We start from the raw sequence: 15,422 nt of genomic DNA on the forward strand, positions 1-15,422 counted from the left end.
CGAAGCTGACTGTCACACAATCAGACTCACGTTACGTGGGTAATGATATAAAAGCCCATTGGGCCAATATGTCGAATTTTACGGGCTGCTGAACTATAAAAGCGGCGGGGATTCTAACTAAGAATAACAAGCTAGGCCCATTAATAGATCCCTAATGGGCCGTATGAGTACAGATCGTCCTCATCGCTTAAATACCATTCACAGAAGAAGAGAAGAAAACCCTAGTCCATCGAAAGCTGTCGTCGTCACACATTTGCCGGAGGTAGCGCCGATTCAGTCGTCAAAGCAACTATGGGTGAGTTCTCTTGAGCCTGTTCTTTTTTGATATTCTTTTTTTTTGTTGATGTTACTTATGTTTTTTTTCGTCTTTGATTTGTTGTGCAATGATTAGGCAAGGTTCACGGTTCCTTGGCTCGTGCCGGTAAGGTGAGAGGACAGACACCTAAAGTCGCTAAGCAGGACAAGAAGAAGAAGCCACGTGGTCGTGCCCACAAGCGTCTTCAGCACAACCGCCGTTTCGTCACCGCCGGTAATAAATATTTCCCTTTTTCTCTTAGATTTTAATTTTATGACTGATTAAGGACATTAGTTAGTTGGCACTTGTGTCTGAATACATTATCGTTATTGAATAATGTAATCGTTGCTAGTACTTGTAGTTCTTCTTGGTAACATATCCACAGCTCATTAAGTTTTGTATGAGATATGTTAGTGATTCTCTTTTTTTGCTATCATTTTAAGAGTATCAGCCTCTGCAATGATTCTTGTGAACCAAACTAACCACACTGTACATACAAAGAAACCATCACGGTCCATTTTCTAGACAATGGACTTATAGATTCCTCCATTTTTTGTTTACATCCTATATAGCTTATCATATGTGAAATGAAACTTTTGTACTTTGCAGTTAACTTTTGTTGCTTATGAATTATAGTCACAAAAATGTATAAACTTTAACACCAGACAAGTGATTCTTAAAGTTTTTTTTCTTGATTTCTTGTTTGCAGTTGTTGGATTTGGCAAGAAGAGAGGACCCAACTCTTCTGAGAAATAGATGATGAACGCATTGGAGCTGAAGTTTTGAGTTTTTTTTTTTCCAAAAAATATCGTACTTGTTTAATGTTGTAAGACTGCAATTTTCTCAATCAAATTGACTTTTTTGATAATTTGTTCTAATTCATTCAATGCTCGGTAACGTAAACTACAAAACTCATCATAGAAACTGCCTAGTCTACGAAAAACATGTAACATGGAGGGATTAGTATGAGCTGTAACGTAGTTTTAACTGCGGTTGAGTGATTTAAAAACAAGAAAAGCAGTAAACTGTTAGTTTTATCATTTGTTTTAATCAAACAAAAGAAAAGTTTTTACAAGTAAATAAACATAAGCTAAAGTTACAAAGCTAAAAAGTTTTTTTTAGCATCTGATGTTAACAATGAAAAAAACGGTAGAGAAGAAGAAACACTATAACAACACTGTACATACAAAGAAATCTTTTACTTCCAGACCTTGATCGCTCCATCTCTGCTGCTTGATATTAACAGTCTCTGGTTCAGCTTCACTGATGCCAGAGACTGAACTGAGTCACGGTGACATCCTGCTGTGTCTGTTGCAGCCGCTGCAAGTACTGCCTTTGCCGTCAGTTTGGTCGCCAGAGGCCGCCTCATTGTCTCCTGTCCAATGCACAGGCACAATTGCATAATAAAATTTAGTCAAAACCTTAAACTGTTACTATTAGTGTCATAATGTGTAGTGTGTAATCAAAGAAATAGCTAATCATCAAACCTGAACAAATTGCACTCCAGAGTTGGTTTTGAGTTCGTAGAAATCATCATTTACAACTCCCTTCAAACTCGGACCGCATATACAGTAACTTCTCTCAGGGCTATGTTGGTTCAAACACACAGAAAACAAGAATTTGCGTCAGGTTTTTGTTTATTTATCCACAACAAGTGTGACAAAATATAAAGAACACAAGTTGAAGGTTTTAGATTTAAGAACCTGGAGTAATCCCAACGCCGAATCTTCAAGTCAGTACCACCTGTTAACAAGTCGCCTCCTGGTAAAGGAAGCAACGAGCGGATACCAGGAAGACGAGGAGGAGGCTCGTTCAACTCTTCAATTCTATACTTGGAGCTCATGTTCTTGCGAATATTCGCCTTGGGATTTGCCTTACTGCTTGGTAGCTTCCACTGAAACTCGGAAACATTCGTCTCATTTTCATAGTTGGCTACTCTCCATACCTACAGAATCAGCTCATTTATAAGTCTCCAACTCAATGCTATGGTCTAATTTATTAAAACCTGAGTTACTTCCATGGACTAACATCAAAGCTGAAACCCCAATGACTATTAAAACTATCTAAATCTGTTCCACTCTATAGTTCATAGTTTCTAACTTTCTATTCAAACTTGTAAGATCCCAGTAAAATGGTAAAACAACATTACCTGTTGACAGATGCCTCCATCTGCATTCCAGAGTGAAACTTCATTGAAACCAGCAGCAACGTAAATAAAAGGTCTCATCGTGGAAGACAGCGAGGCGCTTGGAGGAAGAAAGCAGAGGCACATCTTTTCAATGGGGCATATTATAGGGTATTGCCACGAATTTACAGGAACACGAAACCTCAAATCCCAAAGAGTAAGCACTCCCCTTGAAGACCCAGACACGAACCAATTCCCGCATGGGCTTGTAACCAAAGAAGACACATATCCTTCCTCAGGGTTTGCTTTCAGCGTCCACGCATCTATATCTGATCTTGTATCCCAAAGGTGGATCCCACAGTTTTGGGTGCTATACATTACCATCGGGCCAGATAAGCTATCAGAGGTATAATTCAAAAGAGAAAGTAAGGCGCCTTCTTTAACATCCTTCTTTTTGATATCAACAATGCCTGAATACTTCTCCACCACATTCCCCAAGCCTCTGGAGATATGGTCAATGGAAAACATATGTAACACACCGTCGGAGGCTCCAACTACAACTTGAGTTGAATTCCTAAGCATTGTTGTGCACATCCCTCTGCTTCCCTCGAGATGATACGTTAGCCTTGACCTAAACGAGATGTCCTTTTCCAGCTTTCTAGAGTCCCACACCTTTACTGTTGAATCATCTGATGCGCTAACGAAAAAGCTATGATCGCTTGAAGTGGCAATGTCGTTGACCGCAGAGCGGTGCTCCTGTAGATGAGCAACTAATACTCCACGAGGCTTCCAACCTGAATCAGGAACCGATGTCCTCGACGAAGATGGTTCTCCTACGAGATCCGATATTGAAGACGCGTCTTCTGAAGTCACAGAAGCGCTTTTCAAGGAGGTGGATACACCGAGGTCTTGAAACTTGCTGATGACTGAGGACATTTGCTCGTTTTCTCTGCTTTCTGGCTCATGTACCACTCTGTAAAACTGTTTAGGATTGGTGCCAACATGGAATGATCCAGAAACTAGCTTAGGCACTGGAACCGAACTAGCCAAGTTAAACGACTTGCTCATGGAATCCATCCATGGTACTGACAACGAACTCATGCCCAGAGAATTCATCTGCAATGAAGACTCAGAAGCCACAGGAGGATTCGTGGCTGCTCGTTTGTCCATGTTAAACGAATAGAGAGGTATCCCCTCTGGTTCAGTTACGTTATTCATACCAGACATGTATGGTGCCATAAGCCCAGAGAACTGTAACTTCTCCTGATTCAAGTGATCACGGAGCTCAACTGTGTTAGAAGCATTGAGTCTTGGGTTTCTCGGGATTCTCAGTTTAGCATCTTTCTCTGCATACTTTCCTTGAACTTCTTGCTGCTGTAATGCGTTCATAATCGGTTTTTTCCCTTCCACGCTTTTCTTCTGTTCGGCCCCGTGTTCTAACAAGTTCAAGGTCCCAGACTGAGGTGAAGTACTGTACCATATCTTCCGCTGTTTGTCAGCGATTTCTGGTTTCCTGGCAGTTTCCAAGATACGGTAAACGGCTTCCCTTGTGACTGGGGGCTTTAGGCATGAAAACAAACCTTCCTCAGAAGCAATTGATGCGGGAAGTCTACTGAGAAAGGGACGTATCACTGGGGCGATAAAGGCAAAAGAGTCGACAGCACCTAAGAATTCACTACAGGCAGCGATGAAAGTGACGACTGCCTTCCTTACCCATTGAGATGGATAGTACAGCAAAGGATAAACGCACTCTATCATTTGGAGAAGAGCTCTCTTCCGCAAGAAGCTACTCTTGCACAGTATGGATAAGCAATCCAGTGCATTGACAATGACAGCCTCCGTCTGATCACTTAAAGCTTGATCAATATAAGGCAAGAGGTACTCCTCCACACTTCTCTGACCGACAAAGAAGCATACGTAAACAATTTTCTCGAAGAATACAGATCTTAGCTGTTCATCTCTGTCGTTAAGAAAGGCAGGGAGGATGGGCAGTAGAAAGTAGTTACTCTGCCTCTGACCAAAGAAAAAGCAAAGCTCCCCTATGTCATGAAGGAGTGCTCTTCTAACATTCGGTGTCTGTTTTGGACCCATAACAAGCTCTTGAACAACTTCGGCAATAGTTTTCCTAAGCTGTGAAAGCTGTGCTTCGCCATTTGCCTTTTGGAGCTCACTAGCAGATGTACTGGAGATCTGCGGCGAAGTTGATTCATTAAGAACCCCTACGTTGCTCAGTTGGAAAGAATGTATCAAGAATCCATAAGCAGTAAGAGCAAGTTTCGCAATATTGCTGGCATAACATATCCTCACACTCTCTTCTGGATCATCAGGAAGCATGGAGAGCATCGGAAATATATACTCAGGAAAAATCTTCGCATCACTGGGAGGAAAATCTCGGACAAGCGGCAGAATGTCACATAGAGTTTCCATGGCAGCACACCGCACGATTGCTGTTGTATCAGAAAGCAGGGAAACAACATACGGAAGTACACGCTGTAAGCGATCTTCATCATCAATATACAAAGAGCAAGACCTCAACAGAAGTATGGCTTCCCTCCTCAAATGAGGCAACTTGATATTGCGGATACAGGAGCAGAGCATAGACGCAATCAGAACCATCCCCTCGCATCTCATGTTAACCTCTACAGGTAGAAAAGGAGTTCCGTAAGTGTCGGAACGGCTATCATAGAGAGACAACAGTGTACCCAAATCGTCCATTGTTATCTTTTTCAAGAAAGGATGGCGATTTTTCTTGAGTGCATCAGAAATAGAGTAAAGGGTCTCGTCCTTAGAGTTTACAGTATCCCTTATCAAGTCCTTCGACGTGTTCAGTTTCTGATTTGCAAAAGTTTCTTGTACCTTGCTTGCGTTCACTGGATGTGAAGGTATAGGAGAATCAACACCCATCTCATCACCTGGCTTATTTTCCATCATCTTCTTAAGTATTTCTTGAAATATGCCCTGGCAAGTTGCTACCTGATAAAAATGAAGCAAAATGATATGAAGTAAGTTGATGCAGAGTGTAGAGTTTTTTTTAACAGAAAACGGTGGTGGTTACCCTCATATCTGAAGGAAGTGGATTCCAACAACAGTACAAAGTGTGCAGAAATGGTGAGAAGTAGTTTGGGAAAATAACTCCCACATAATTTTGCAGGTAGTTTTCAGCTGATAGGCGTGCTTCGGGTTCTAACTGAATCATATGAAGAATCATCTTGCGAATTCCAGGATCAGGAATCTGAATCCAATAAAAAGAGAAAGAACACAAAAAATGGGTAGAAATAGAGGTAGAACAATCAGCAAAAAAAAAAATCCAACTCAGAAACACTGAAGTCTCAAGTCCCAAGTACCACTAAGAAGGAAGGTGAAAAGAATGTTGTTTAAACATCAAAGGAATCAACGTGAGAGGTCGCTTGAAAGAAAGAAAAAATGGAGAGGGAAAGAGATTGATACCTACAAAGAGAATATGAAAAAGGAATATGCAGTAGGAAAAATACCTTTTCAAGGTGTTGGCTAGGATCATGTTGTCCTCTGCGATAAGCGAGAAGCTGAGCAAGTTCAAATAGTGGCTGACCCTCAAGAAAAAGCTCTGCTATCACGCACCTGAAATATTGATATGAAACTATTACGATATGTTATCAACTTAAATATACAACGTGCTAATGTTTCAAGGTAAGAACAGTTTGTTCCATCATGAAAAAGTATGTGTGCTTGACCTATAGGAGCCTCTTTATCTTGATATGCTAATAAAAGGAATGAACAGATAGAGTGATGTAAAACAAGAGGGTAAATAATCTCACCCCACAGAAAATATATCCATGGATGGCTTTAATGGAGCATTTTGTGCAACTTTGGTCTCACCTCCATGCTCATAGAATCTCTGAAATTAATAAAAAAAAAAAAATTGTTTAATCATGGAGAAACATAGAAACATGACCAACAAGAGAGGGCGGTTTGTTGTTGATGGCTTTGTAACCACTTATTAGTAGTTATATAGAAAAAACTCAACTGAAGTGTACCATGGACAACGGGCTTATTAAAAGAGAAATAAGTAAAGCATAATAATTTTCTAAGCAGAGGTGAAATAGAACGATACGACAAATAAAAGGAATAAATTTTGATAATGGTTCTATAGTACCTCTGGAGCCAGATAACAAAGCCTTCGTTCCCTTGTATCATAAAAGAAGGAAAAGTCTGAAGGATCATCATAAGGAATGTATGTGGGTTTGAAAGACGCAAAGTCAGCAAGGTAAAGCCAGTTCCAGGAAGTGACCAAAACATTCTCGCACTTGATATCACCTAAAACACAGTTCAAATTCACACACATCACAAATTTACTTCACAATCATGAGGCTCATATACTCTCAAGACTATCAAACCTTACCATGACATATACCCTTCTCATGGCACTGCTTCACAGCAAGAAGCAACTGCAGAAACAAAACAAAAAAAGCATACTTCAGTAAACAGAATGCTTCAAAAAGGAGAGCCTCAAATAGAGTGATGCAAGACAGAGAATAAGACCTGAAACGCCAACCATTTCTTCTCCACAAGACTGAGGAAAGGCCGAGTACTCAACCGATCATGCAGGTTACTGAAAAAGTATTGCCTCACCAAATAAGCCGCTTTATCAGTCTCTTGCCAAAACTGCAAACAAACAAATTAAGAAAGCAACAATCAACCACCAACTAAACCCACCTAACATAACAGTCAGTGCCGGTTCTGGGCATAACCAAGTAAAACATTCGCCTAATAGCCCCAAATTACATAGACATAAACCCCCAAATTTATTAAAATAAATTATTTTTATTAAAACTTTCACTAAATCGCCCTGATCACAGCATCTCAAAACTGCAAAACCTATCTTCAATAAAAGCCAAACAATTTGAAACTAAGTAAACCAATAGCTCAATCTCATCAATAGCCTCTCGTATCATCAAAGCTATCACCTTTTTTGAAAACTAAAACGAACCCAAGACAAGAGACATCGCCACGAACCTGAAAAGGCCAGACGTGAGGATGCTCCAGAGACAAAAACACATCCTTTATCTTCACAAGACGCCTCTCGTACTCCCTGAGATCGATCGAGTCGCCGCGCTTGAAATAGACCTTGACGAGGACCAACCCTTCGTCGTGCTTACAGAGGATCGACTTGAAGAATCTCCCGCGACCTAGAACCTCCTTGAGGACGAGATTGTAAGAGGAAGGCAAGTCGTGGAGGTAGTACTCCGTCGCCGAGACTTGTGTCGTTCGAGCGATTTTGTTCCCCATCGAAAGACTTTCTTTGAAATCAAATTCTTCTTCCTTTGATTGGGTTTAACATTCAATTGGAATCTGTTGGTTCCGGCGGGAGAGAGAGAGAGAGAGAGAATCGGTCTCTCCGGTGTCGGAGGAAAGGAGTCGGAAGAAGTGATTTTACGTTTTAATTGCTTCTCAAGGATTCTTTTTTTTTTATAAGATGAGTTGAGTTTTGTCACTTCGACACGTTTCCTTTCTTAATTAGTTGTGGATTAAACTTTATATTATAAATTTTTAATTTTATGAATTTGGTCAGATTTTCACTTTTGATTTTTTTTTAATTAGTAATTGCCAAAAGAAGTATTTTTTTTGGATTTCTACTGAATGAGGAAAAAATCTTATGATTTTCTATATTCTAACTAGGGCAAATAAACCGAACTCGAAAATTCGAACCGAATCCGATCCGATAAAAATGAATCCGAACCGATCCGAACCTGAAATAAATATCGAATGGATCTTGTTTTTTGGTGTATTGGATTATGGGTGTTATCCGAACCGAACTCGGACCTAAATGGAAATCCGATAGAACCTGAAACATTAAAATCACAAAAAGAACTTTTACCAAATATGATCTTAATTCTTAATATATATCCAACATACTTTAAGATATAACTAGATTTTGATCCGCGCTTAGAAAGCGCGAGTTTGTTTGTTTTTCATTTATTAATCGAAACTAATTTACAAATTACCATTAGTTTTGTTTCGAACTATAACAATTGAGTTTTTAGGTTTTTATCATTTATTTTTCTTTTCTTCAAAATATAGTATTTGTTCGAAATATGGTAGTTGTTCTATAATAATGTTTGAGTTTTAAGATTGTTTTCATATCTGACCTAGATTCATGATTGAACCTATAAACCTGATACATTGTATATAATCCGGTTCGGATTTAATGAAAAATTCGTTAATTAAAATTCTGATATAACCTGATAAAAACCCAAAAACTCACTATTAACTTGCGATCTGATACCATTGATCCGGTTACAAAATATCTGCTAGCACTTTTTTTCAAAAATTGATTAAATTACTCATATATTTTTTAATATTACATAAATTAGCGATTCCTTAGAAATTGATAAAAAAAATTGATTAAATTACTCATATATTTTTTAATACGAAGATTATCTCCCTTGAGATTCAACTATTTTAAAATCAAATATTGAGTTTTTATATGAAAAATATTTAGGGTCTATTCGTTTCTACATCTGGATGAGCCATCTGGATGGAGATGAGAGTTTTGTTCGTTTAGGCACTAAAAGTGCAACTCATCCGGATGACTTTTGGAAATTTAGGCTTAATTTTAAAGTTCATTCAGCTGAACCAATTTGGACCATTTGGATGGAGATGGTTCATTAAATATGGTATAATGTCCATTATGCCCCTATGTAATTCACAAATTACAAACTTAAACATAAATATCATTTTGTCACACACGAAAACTCACAAAACCACAAAAACACATTTTCCCGCAAAAACCTAAAAACGAAATTTTCACGCCAAACCCCTAAAAACGAATTTCCGGACAAAATTGCAAAAACGTGTTTTCCAACCAAAATTGCAAAAACGTGTTTTTTTTTCGCAAAAATCGCAAAAACGTGTTTTCATGCCAAAATCCCAAAAACGCATTTTCACGCCAAAACCCAAAACGCATTTTTCCGCCAAAACACAAAAACATGTTTTCCCGCCAACACCACAAAACGTATTTTCCCGCCAAAACCAAAAATTGTCGTTTTCCTGCCCCGAAAAATTTTGTTTTCCCGCCAAAACCGAAAAATTTTGTTTTCCCGCCAAAACCGAAAAATTTCGTTTTCCCACCAAAACGGAAAAGTTTCGTGTTTTCTCGCCAAAACTGAAAATCTCGTTTTTCCACCAAAACCGCAAAACGCGTTTTCCCACAAAAATCACAAAACGTGTTTTCTCTCCAAAACCGAAAATTGTATTTTCCAGCCAAAACCGAAAAATCTCGTTTTCCCGCCAAAACCGAAAAATCTCATTTTCCCGCCAAAACAAAAAAATCTCATTTTTCCGCCAAAACCGAAAACGCGTTTTCCCGCCAAAACCCAAAACGTGTTTTCCCGCCAAAACCCAAAACGTGTTTTCCCGCTTAAACCAAAAAATCTCTTTTTCCCGCCAAAACCACAAAAATGTGTTTTTCCGCCAAAACCGCAAAAAATGTGTTTTCCCGCCAAAACATATTTTCCTGCCAAAAGGGCAAAAAAATTTTTTTTCGCCAAAACTAAACATTGTATTTTCCCGCCACAATCGAAAAATCTTGTTTCTCGTTAAAATCGAAAAACCTCGTTTTCGTGTCAAAACCGGAAAATCTCATTTTCGGCGAAAACCGAAGTTACATTCGGTTTTTTATGAATACTCTTTTTAATTTGAAACTCTAAAGTTTTTTTTATTCAAATACATGTTTATCAATTTTTTTGTTTATTAGCAGTTATTATTGTACTAAAATTTTAACATATGATTAAATCAACACAAAGGTATTTTGGTAATTTGTTTACTAAACTCATTTGGATGGAAATGAAAATAAAGAAACAAACATAAGATCTATTTAGATGATTCATCTAGATGAGCTATCTAGATGGACAAACAAACAATCACAAAAATCTGAATGGATCATCTGGATAGATCATACAAATGAATCATCTGGATGGAGATGAAAGATGCTGAAACGAACAGCCCCTTAGTCATTCATATGCAAAATAGATGTGTGTTAATTTACTTTGGATCCCTATCCATTTTCTACTTTGTCAAAAACAAAAAAAGATTAAGCATGTCGTAACTTGTACGTGAAAAGAGATGCATCCTTGCAAGAACAAAACAGAATGTTGGAATGTTCATATATTCTTAAATCTTAACATAAATTGAATCATCATGTCAATTCACTAAACACTTATAATTGTTGTTTCATTTTTAAAAGGAATTAATATACTGTAACGTATAAAAACACAATCAAATTATGAAATTGAAAGCCAACATGCTGTATCCAAGAATAAAACAGCATGTTGGACGCAAAAAGGAACACAAACTCGTACCATCTCTAAGAGCCATCAAACAGAAGTAGTTAAACAACAAAAGCTTTCATATGTTTCGACAGGAAAGGTAAGCATATCGACACACTCGACCTTACCCCACACCTCACGTCCATTGCATCTTGATTCTAAACAAATCTTTGCATACCAAATCTTGTTTCTTATGCAAAGATCGGGATATGAATGCCACATCACTATAAGCTTCCCACCCTAGTTAGCCATTTCAAAATCATTCCCAGTTTTTAAATGCTCACGCAATTTATCCAAGCCCTTGATCTCTCTCCACTCTCTACCTTCAATCTCAGAGGTCGACCACATAAAGTACCCCGAGTCAGTGCAACAGTATATTACATTCTCCATCTCATCACACCAACACTCAACGGAGTCGGGAATGAAGCTTGTATTCTCTCTTACAAGTTTCCACGTACCATCTTTCGGATCATAAGTGTAGTCCTTTTCATCTGCCGCCAAGTAAATTTTTCCTTCGTACACATTAACTAGAGCACGATAGTCATCGACTAACTCTTCGTCCACATCAAAGCCAGGACCAGGAAAAGCTGTCCAGGACTGAGTCCTTATGTCAAATACCTCAACCCAGTTGGTAGAGTAGGCGTCAATATTATCGCAACCTCCCATTACATATATTTTCTCATCAAGTAAAGCTGTAGCCGCATCCGCCCTAGCCACGGTCATGTTAGGTCCATCACGCCAAGTGTGACTCTTACAATCAAGGATCCGAACAGATGAAGACGGCTTCCTGTAGGGTCCACCGATTATGTAGATTTGCGAACCAACTGTTTCCATGTAATGAGGTAAGGGAGGAGAATGGGAAAAAGAGAATGGTGTCGGAACAACCGAGTTTCCGCTTGAGTCGGGCTTAAACTTAGTCTTCCCTCTCCGTTTGGTTCGTTTGGTTGGTTTTTTATTAGGGTTTGTCCACAGACTAAACCAGCTCGCACATGGTTGATTAGGCAGCTTTAAGCAAACATAGACGCATGTTTCAATGACTCCGATTTGAGATCGTGTCTTGTAGATTTGCAGAGGAGATAAGAGAGAGTGGAAACTCTTGGATACGAGAGAGAGCCGCGGGTAATCCCATCTCGAGACACGGGCAAGAATGTTCTCTGCGATTTCATGTGGAAGTGACGAGAACGATGTCAACGGTGGCTCAGAAGTCGTCTTCTTCCTCTTTTGGGTTGGTTCAGCTACTTTGGAGATCATGATCGGCCGAACCTGTAGTAGAGGCTGTGGAGAGACGGTATGATAAATATAGCTAGACTAAACTCGTTTAGGTCTTTAGAAAAGTAAAAACACCTTTTATTCTAACAAAATCAATTAGTAAAAAATGATATTCAAGAACTTTTTTTTGTTAATTAAGAACTTATATATGAAATATTAATATATAAATAAGTAATTCTTATTTCTATTTCTGCTAACCAGTTATAAGAAAGCTATAAGACTTTAACTTTTATTATACTAAAAATTTAAAATTCATATATGATAAATCTCATTTCTTATTAATAATCAAACTCTGCATCTTATCATCAATATAACTATTATGTTTGTATTATTTATCATTATTACTATTCTGCATGTGTTATTCTTGTGGTTGTTTTATATTGTATACCCCATGAAAATAAAAATAATTATAAAAAAGTCGCTCGAGTTCCTCTACGTTCTGACATTATTATTTTTAAAACGAACGTTCTGACATTATCAACATGACAACTTTAAATAAATTGACTACATTGCATCATGAGACTTGTGAGTTTGTCTAATCATACCTTACCGAGTTACCGTGTTCTGTGTTTTAAAAAGCGCAAAAGGCAAGGAAGCTGGAGCCTTGTGCCTTGCGTCATGGCGCTCTAAAGCGCTCGCCTTAAGAACCACACGTATAAAAAAACAGGGTAGTAGTACATAGACTCTAGAAAAACTTAGAAATGCAATGCTAGTAGGGTTGAGGTAGAAATTGTACTAGAATAACATAACACATAAAAACTTACCCCAATCATTACCTAAAAGCTCTAAAGATTAGATTCCTGACATTATAGTTAGCCTGTAATATTTTGTGTTTGTTTTACTATCAACAATGATAGTTTCAAGAACCTATTCGCATCTAGCCATCTAGGTTTGATCCCTTCAATTTGAAAGCTATGATTCATAGCAACAACAACACATCCCAGACACTTAAAGTCTCATTGACGAGACTTGACACAACTGAAATCATTAAGGACTGACTACAGTCATATGGTTTGGGTTTGGATGACTGACTACAGTCACGGATTTTGTGAAGAAACTGTGCCTTTGTGTCGCTAAGGAGCTTTAGAACAAGGGCAAAGGCGCAACAAGGCGAGCGCCTCAAGAACATAGCCTCGCCTTAGAAGACCAAAGCGTTTGGGTCTGCGCCTTAGTGCGCCTTGCGCTTTGGCGCAAAAGGCGCCTGCCTTTTAAAACACAGACCGTGTGTAACTAAAGTTAAACTATTAAATTGCTTAGAACATCTCCAAAAGACACTCTATAATTTCAAATATAAAATTTTTTGTTCTCCGAAAAGAAACTTCAAAACTTCATTTATTTGATGATGCTCACTTAACTTGTAACACAAACTCATACCAGACATCAAACTGAAGCAGTTAAACAATAAAAGCTTTCATATGTTTCAACAGGAAAGGTAAGCATATCGACACACTCAACCCTACCCCACACCTCAAGTCCATTGCATCTTGATTGTAAACAAATCTTTGTATACCAAATCTTGTCTCTTATGCAAAAATCGGGATATGAATGCCACATCACTAAGAGCATCCCACCATAGTTAGCCATTTCAATCTCCTTCCCAGTTTTTAAATGCTTACGCAATTTATCCAATCCCTTGATCTCTCTCCACTCTCTACCCTCAATCTCAGAGGTCGACCACATTAAGTACCCCAAGTCAGTGCAACAGTATAATACATTATCCATCTCACACCAAAACATAACGGAGTCGGGAACGAAACTCGCTTTCTCTTTTACGAGTTTCCACGTACCATCTTTCGGATCATAAGTGTAGTCCTTTTCATCTGTAGCTAAATAAATTTTTCCTTCAAACACATTAACTATAGCAAGATAGTCATCCACTAACTCGTCGTCCTCGTCAGGGCCAGGACCCGGCAAGGCAGTCCAGGACTGAGTTCTTATGTCAAATACCTCAATCCAGTTGGTAGAGTACATATCAATATTGCAACCTCCCACTACATATATTTTCTCATCAAGTAAAGCTGTAGGCGCATCCTCCCTATCGATGGTCATGTTAGGGCCATCACGCCAAGTGTGACTCCGACAATCAAGGATCCGGACAGATGAAGACGGCTCCCCGTCGGGTCCGCCGATTATGTAGATTTCCGAACCAACTGTTTGAGTTTCATACGGTAAGGGAGCAGAAGGGGAAGAAGAGAAAGGTATCTGAACAACCGAGTTTCCACTTGAATCCCGCTTAAACTTAGTCTTCCCTCTCCGTTTGTTTCGTTTTTTATTAGGTTTTGTCCACAGACTAAACCAGCAGCTTGCACATGGTTGATCAGGCAGCTCTAAGCAGATATAGACGCATGTTTCTTTCACTCCGATTTGAGATCTCGTCTTGTAGATTTCCAGAGGAGATAAGAGGGAACGGAAGCTCTTGCAGACGAGAGAGAGACATGGATATTTCCATCTGGAGACACGGGCAAGAATGTTCTCTGTGATTTCATGTGGAAGTGACGAAAACGATGACAGTGGCTCAGGAATCTTCTTCTTCTTTTGGGTTGGTTCACCTTCTTCGGAGATCATGATCGGCCGAAGTTGTACTAGGGTTTACTCAATACGTTTAGGTCTTTATAAAAGTAAAAGCCTAAAGACCTTTTATCCTAACAAAAATCAGTTCGTAAAAAAATGATAATTAAGAACTTATATATGAAATATCCCTTATATATTAAAAGATAATCATTTATAATAAATACTTTCACATTTATAATATATTGTCAGTGTGACGTGGCACACTACAAGAAAACAACGGTATTCTGACGGACATTCCGACGGAAAATAAAATCCTCGAAATATCCCGAGGAATTTCCGAGGATATTCCGAGGAAACACAAAATTTGGTTGCCTCGGAATTTCTTCGGAATATACCGACGAAATTCCGAGGAAATATCAATCCGTCAGAATATTCTTATGGAATACCGAGGAAAAATGTATTCCTCGGAAAAAACCGATGAATTCCGAGGATATATTATAGCCGTTAGAGAGTCGTTGGAGAGCCGTTGGGGGATTTTAAAAATTCCGAGGAAATTCCGACAAACTAGCCGTTGGCGTCGGAATTCCGTCGGAATTTCCTCGGTCTGTCGGCAGGATTTCAACTATAAATACAAGCACCCCTCTTCCTCTTCATTCACTCCATATCTTCATCCTCCCTCTTACTCTCTTTACACACGAATTTGATTCATAAAAAACATGTCTTCTTCAAATTATTTTCGTTCTTGGATCGATCGACCTCATTTGGATCCGAACACGAGATTGCTTACGGAAGAATACCAACGAGGTATAACCGAATTCATGGGGTTAGTTCACCGACAACCGGAAGCAAAAATAGGTATGTTAAGATGTCTTTGCTCTAATTGTAAAAATAGAAAGGTTATTAAAGAGTGGGATGTTTG

The 15,422-nt window shown here is 38.7% G+C and overlaps 3 protein-coding genes and 1 pseudogene across 3 annotated transcripts; 1 reads left to right on the forward strand and 3 right to left on the reverse strand.

Annotated features, from left to right (window-relative positions):
* Positions 1–195: 195 nt before the first annotated feature.
* On the forward strand, positions 196–1,163 carry LOC106305110 (40S ribosomal protein S30). The gene is made up of 3 exons (XM_013741489.1): positions 196–295; positions 392–529; positions 1,005–1,163. The coding sequence occupies exons 1-3, from the start codon at positions 292–294 to the stop codon at positions 1,049–1,051; spliced, it is 189 nt and encodes a 62-aa protein (XP_013596943.1). The 5' UTR covers positions 196–291; the 3' UTR covers positions 1,052–1,163.
* Positions 1,164–1,306: 143 nt separating this feature from the next.
* LOC106305100 (phosphoinositide 3-kinase regulatory subunit 4) lies at positions 1,307–7,856 on the reverse strand. Its single transcript, XM_013741478.1, has 11 exons — positions 7,413–7,856; positions 6,939–7,061; positions 6,799–6,844; positions 6,553–6,713; positions 6,215–6,294; positions 5,912–6,017; positions 5,476–5,652; positions 2,445–5,393; positions 1,999–2,240; positions 1,783–1,882; positions 1,307–1,670 (listed from the first exon to the last, which is right to left on the reverse strand). Exons 1-11 carry the CDS (start codon positions 7,683–7,685, stop codon positions 1,494–1,496), a joined length of 4,434 nt encoding a protein of 1,477 aa, XP_013596932.1. The 5' UTR covers positions 7,686–7,856; the 3' UTR covers positions 1,307–1,493.
* Positions 7,857–10,771: 2,915 nt separating this feature from the next.
* LOC106303116 lies at positions 10,772–11,974 on the reverse strand (annotated as a pseudogene).
* A 1,398-nt stretch (positions 11,975–13,372) lies between these two features.
* Positions 13,373–14,557, reverse strand: LOC106301843 (F-box/kelch-repeat protein At5g39560-like). The gene has a single exon (XM_013738331.1). It carries the CDS (start codon positions 14,555–14,557, stop codon positions 13,373–13,375), a length of 1,185 nt encoding a protein of 394 aa, XP_013593785.1.
* Positions 14,558–15,422: the final 865 nt, after the last annotated feature.

This window comes from Brassica oleracea, chromosome C1 (genome assembly GCF_000695525.1).
Source record: "Brassica oleracea var. oleracea cultivar TO1000 chromosome C1, BOL, whole genome shotgun sequence".
NCBI lineage: Eukaryota > Viridiplantae > Streptophyta > Magnoliopsida > Brassicales > Brassicaceae > Brassica > Brassica oleracea.

Bases quoted from the DNA above. Each gene is read 5' to 3' on its own strand.
- LOC106305110 (XM_013741489.1), top strand. The intron at 530-1,004 runs GTAATAAATATT...TCTTGTTTGCAG, and splicing joins CCGCCGTTTCGTCACCGCCG to TTGTTGGATTTGGCAAGAAG.
- LOC106305100 (XM_013741478.1), bottom strand. From the start codon at position 7,685: ATGGGGAACAAAATCGCTCGAACGACACAAGTCTCGGCGACGGAGTAC. The intron at 6,018-6,214 runs GTGAGATTATTT...TCAATATTTCAG, and splicing joins ATGGATATATTTTCTGTGGG to GTGCGTGATAGCAGAGCTTT. The intron at 5,653-5,911 runs GTATTTTTCCTA...TATTGGATTCAG, and splicing joins CTAGCCAACACCTTGAAAAG to ATTCCTGATCCTGGAATTCG.
- LOC106301843 (XM_013738331.1), bottom strand. From the start codon at position 14,557: ATGATCTCCGAAGAAGGTGAACCAACCCAAAAGAAGAAGAAGATTCCT.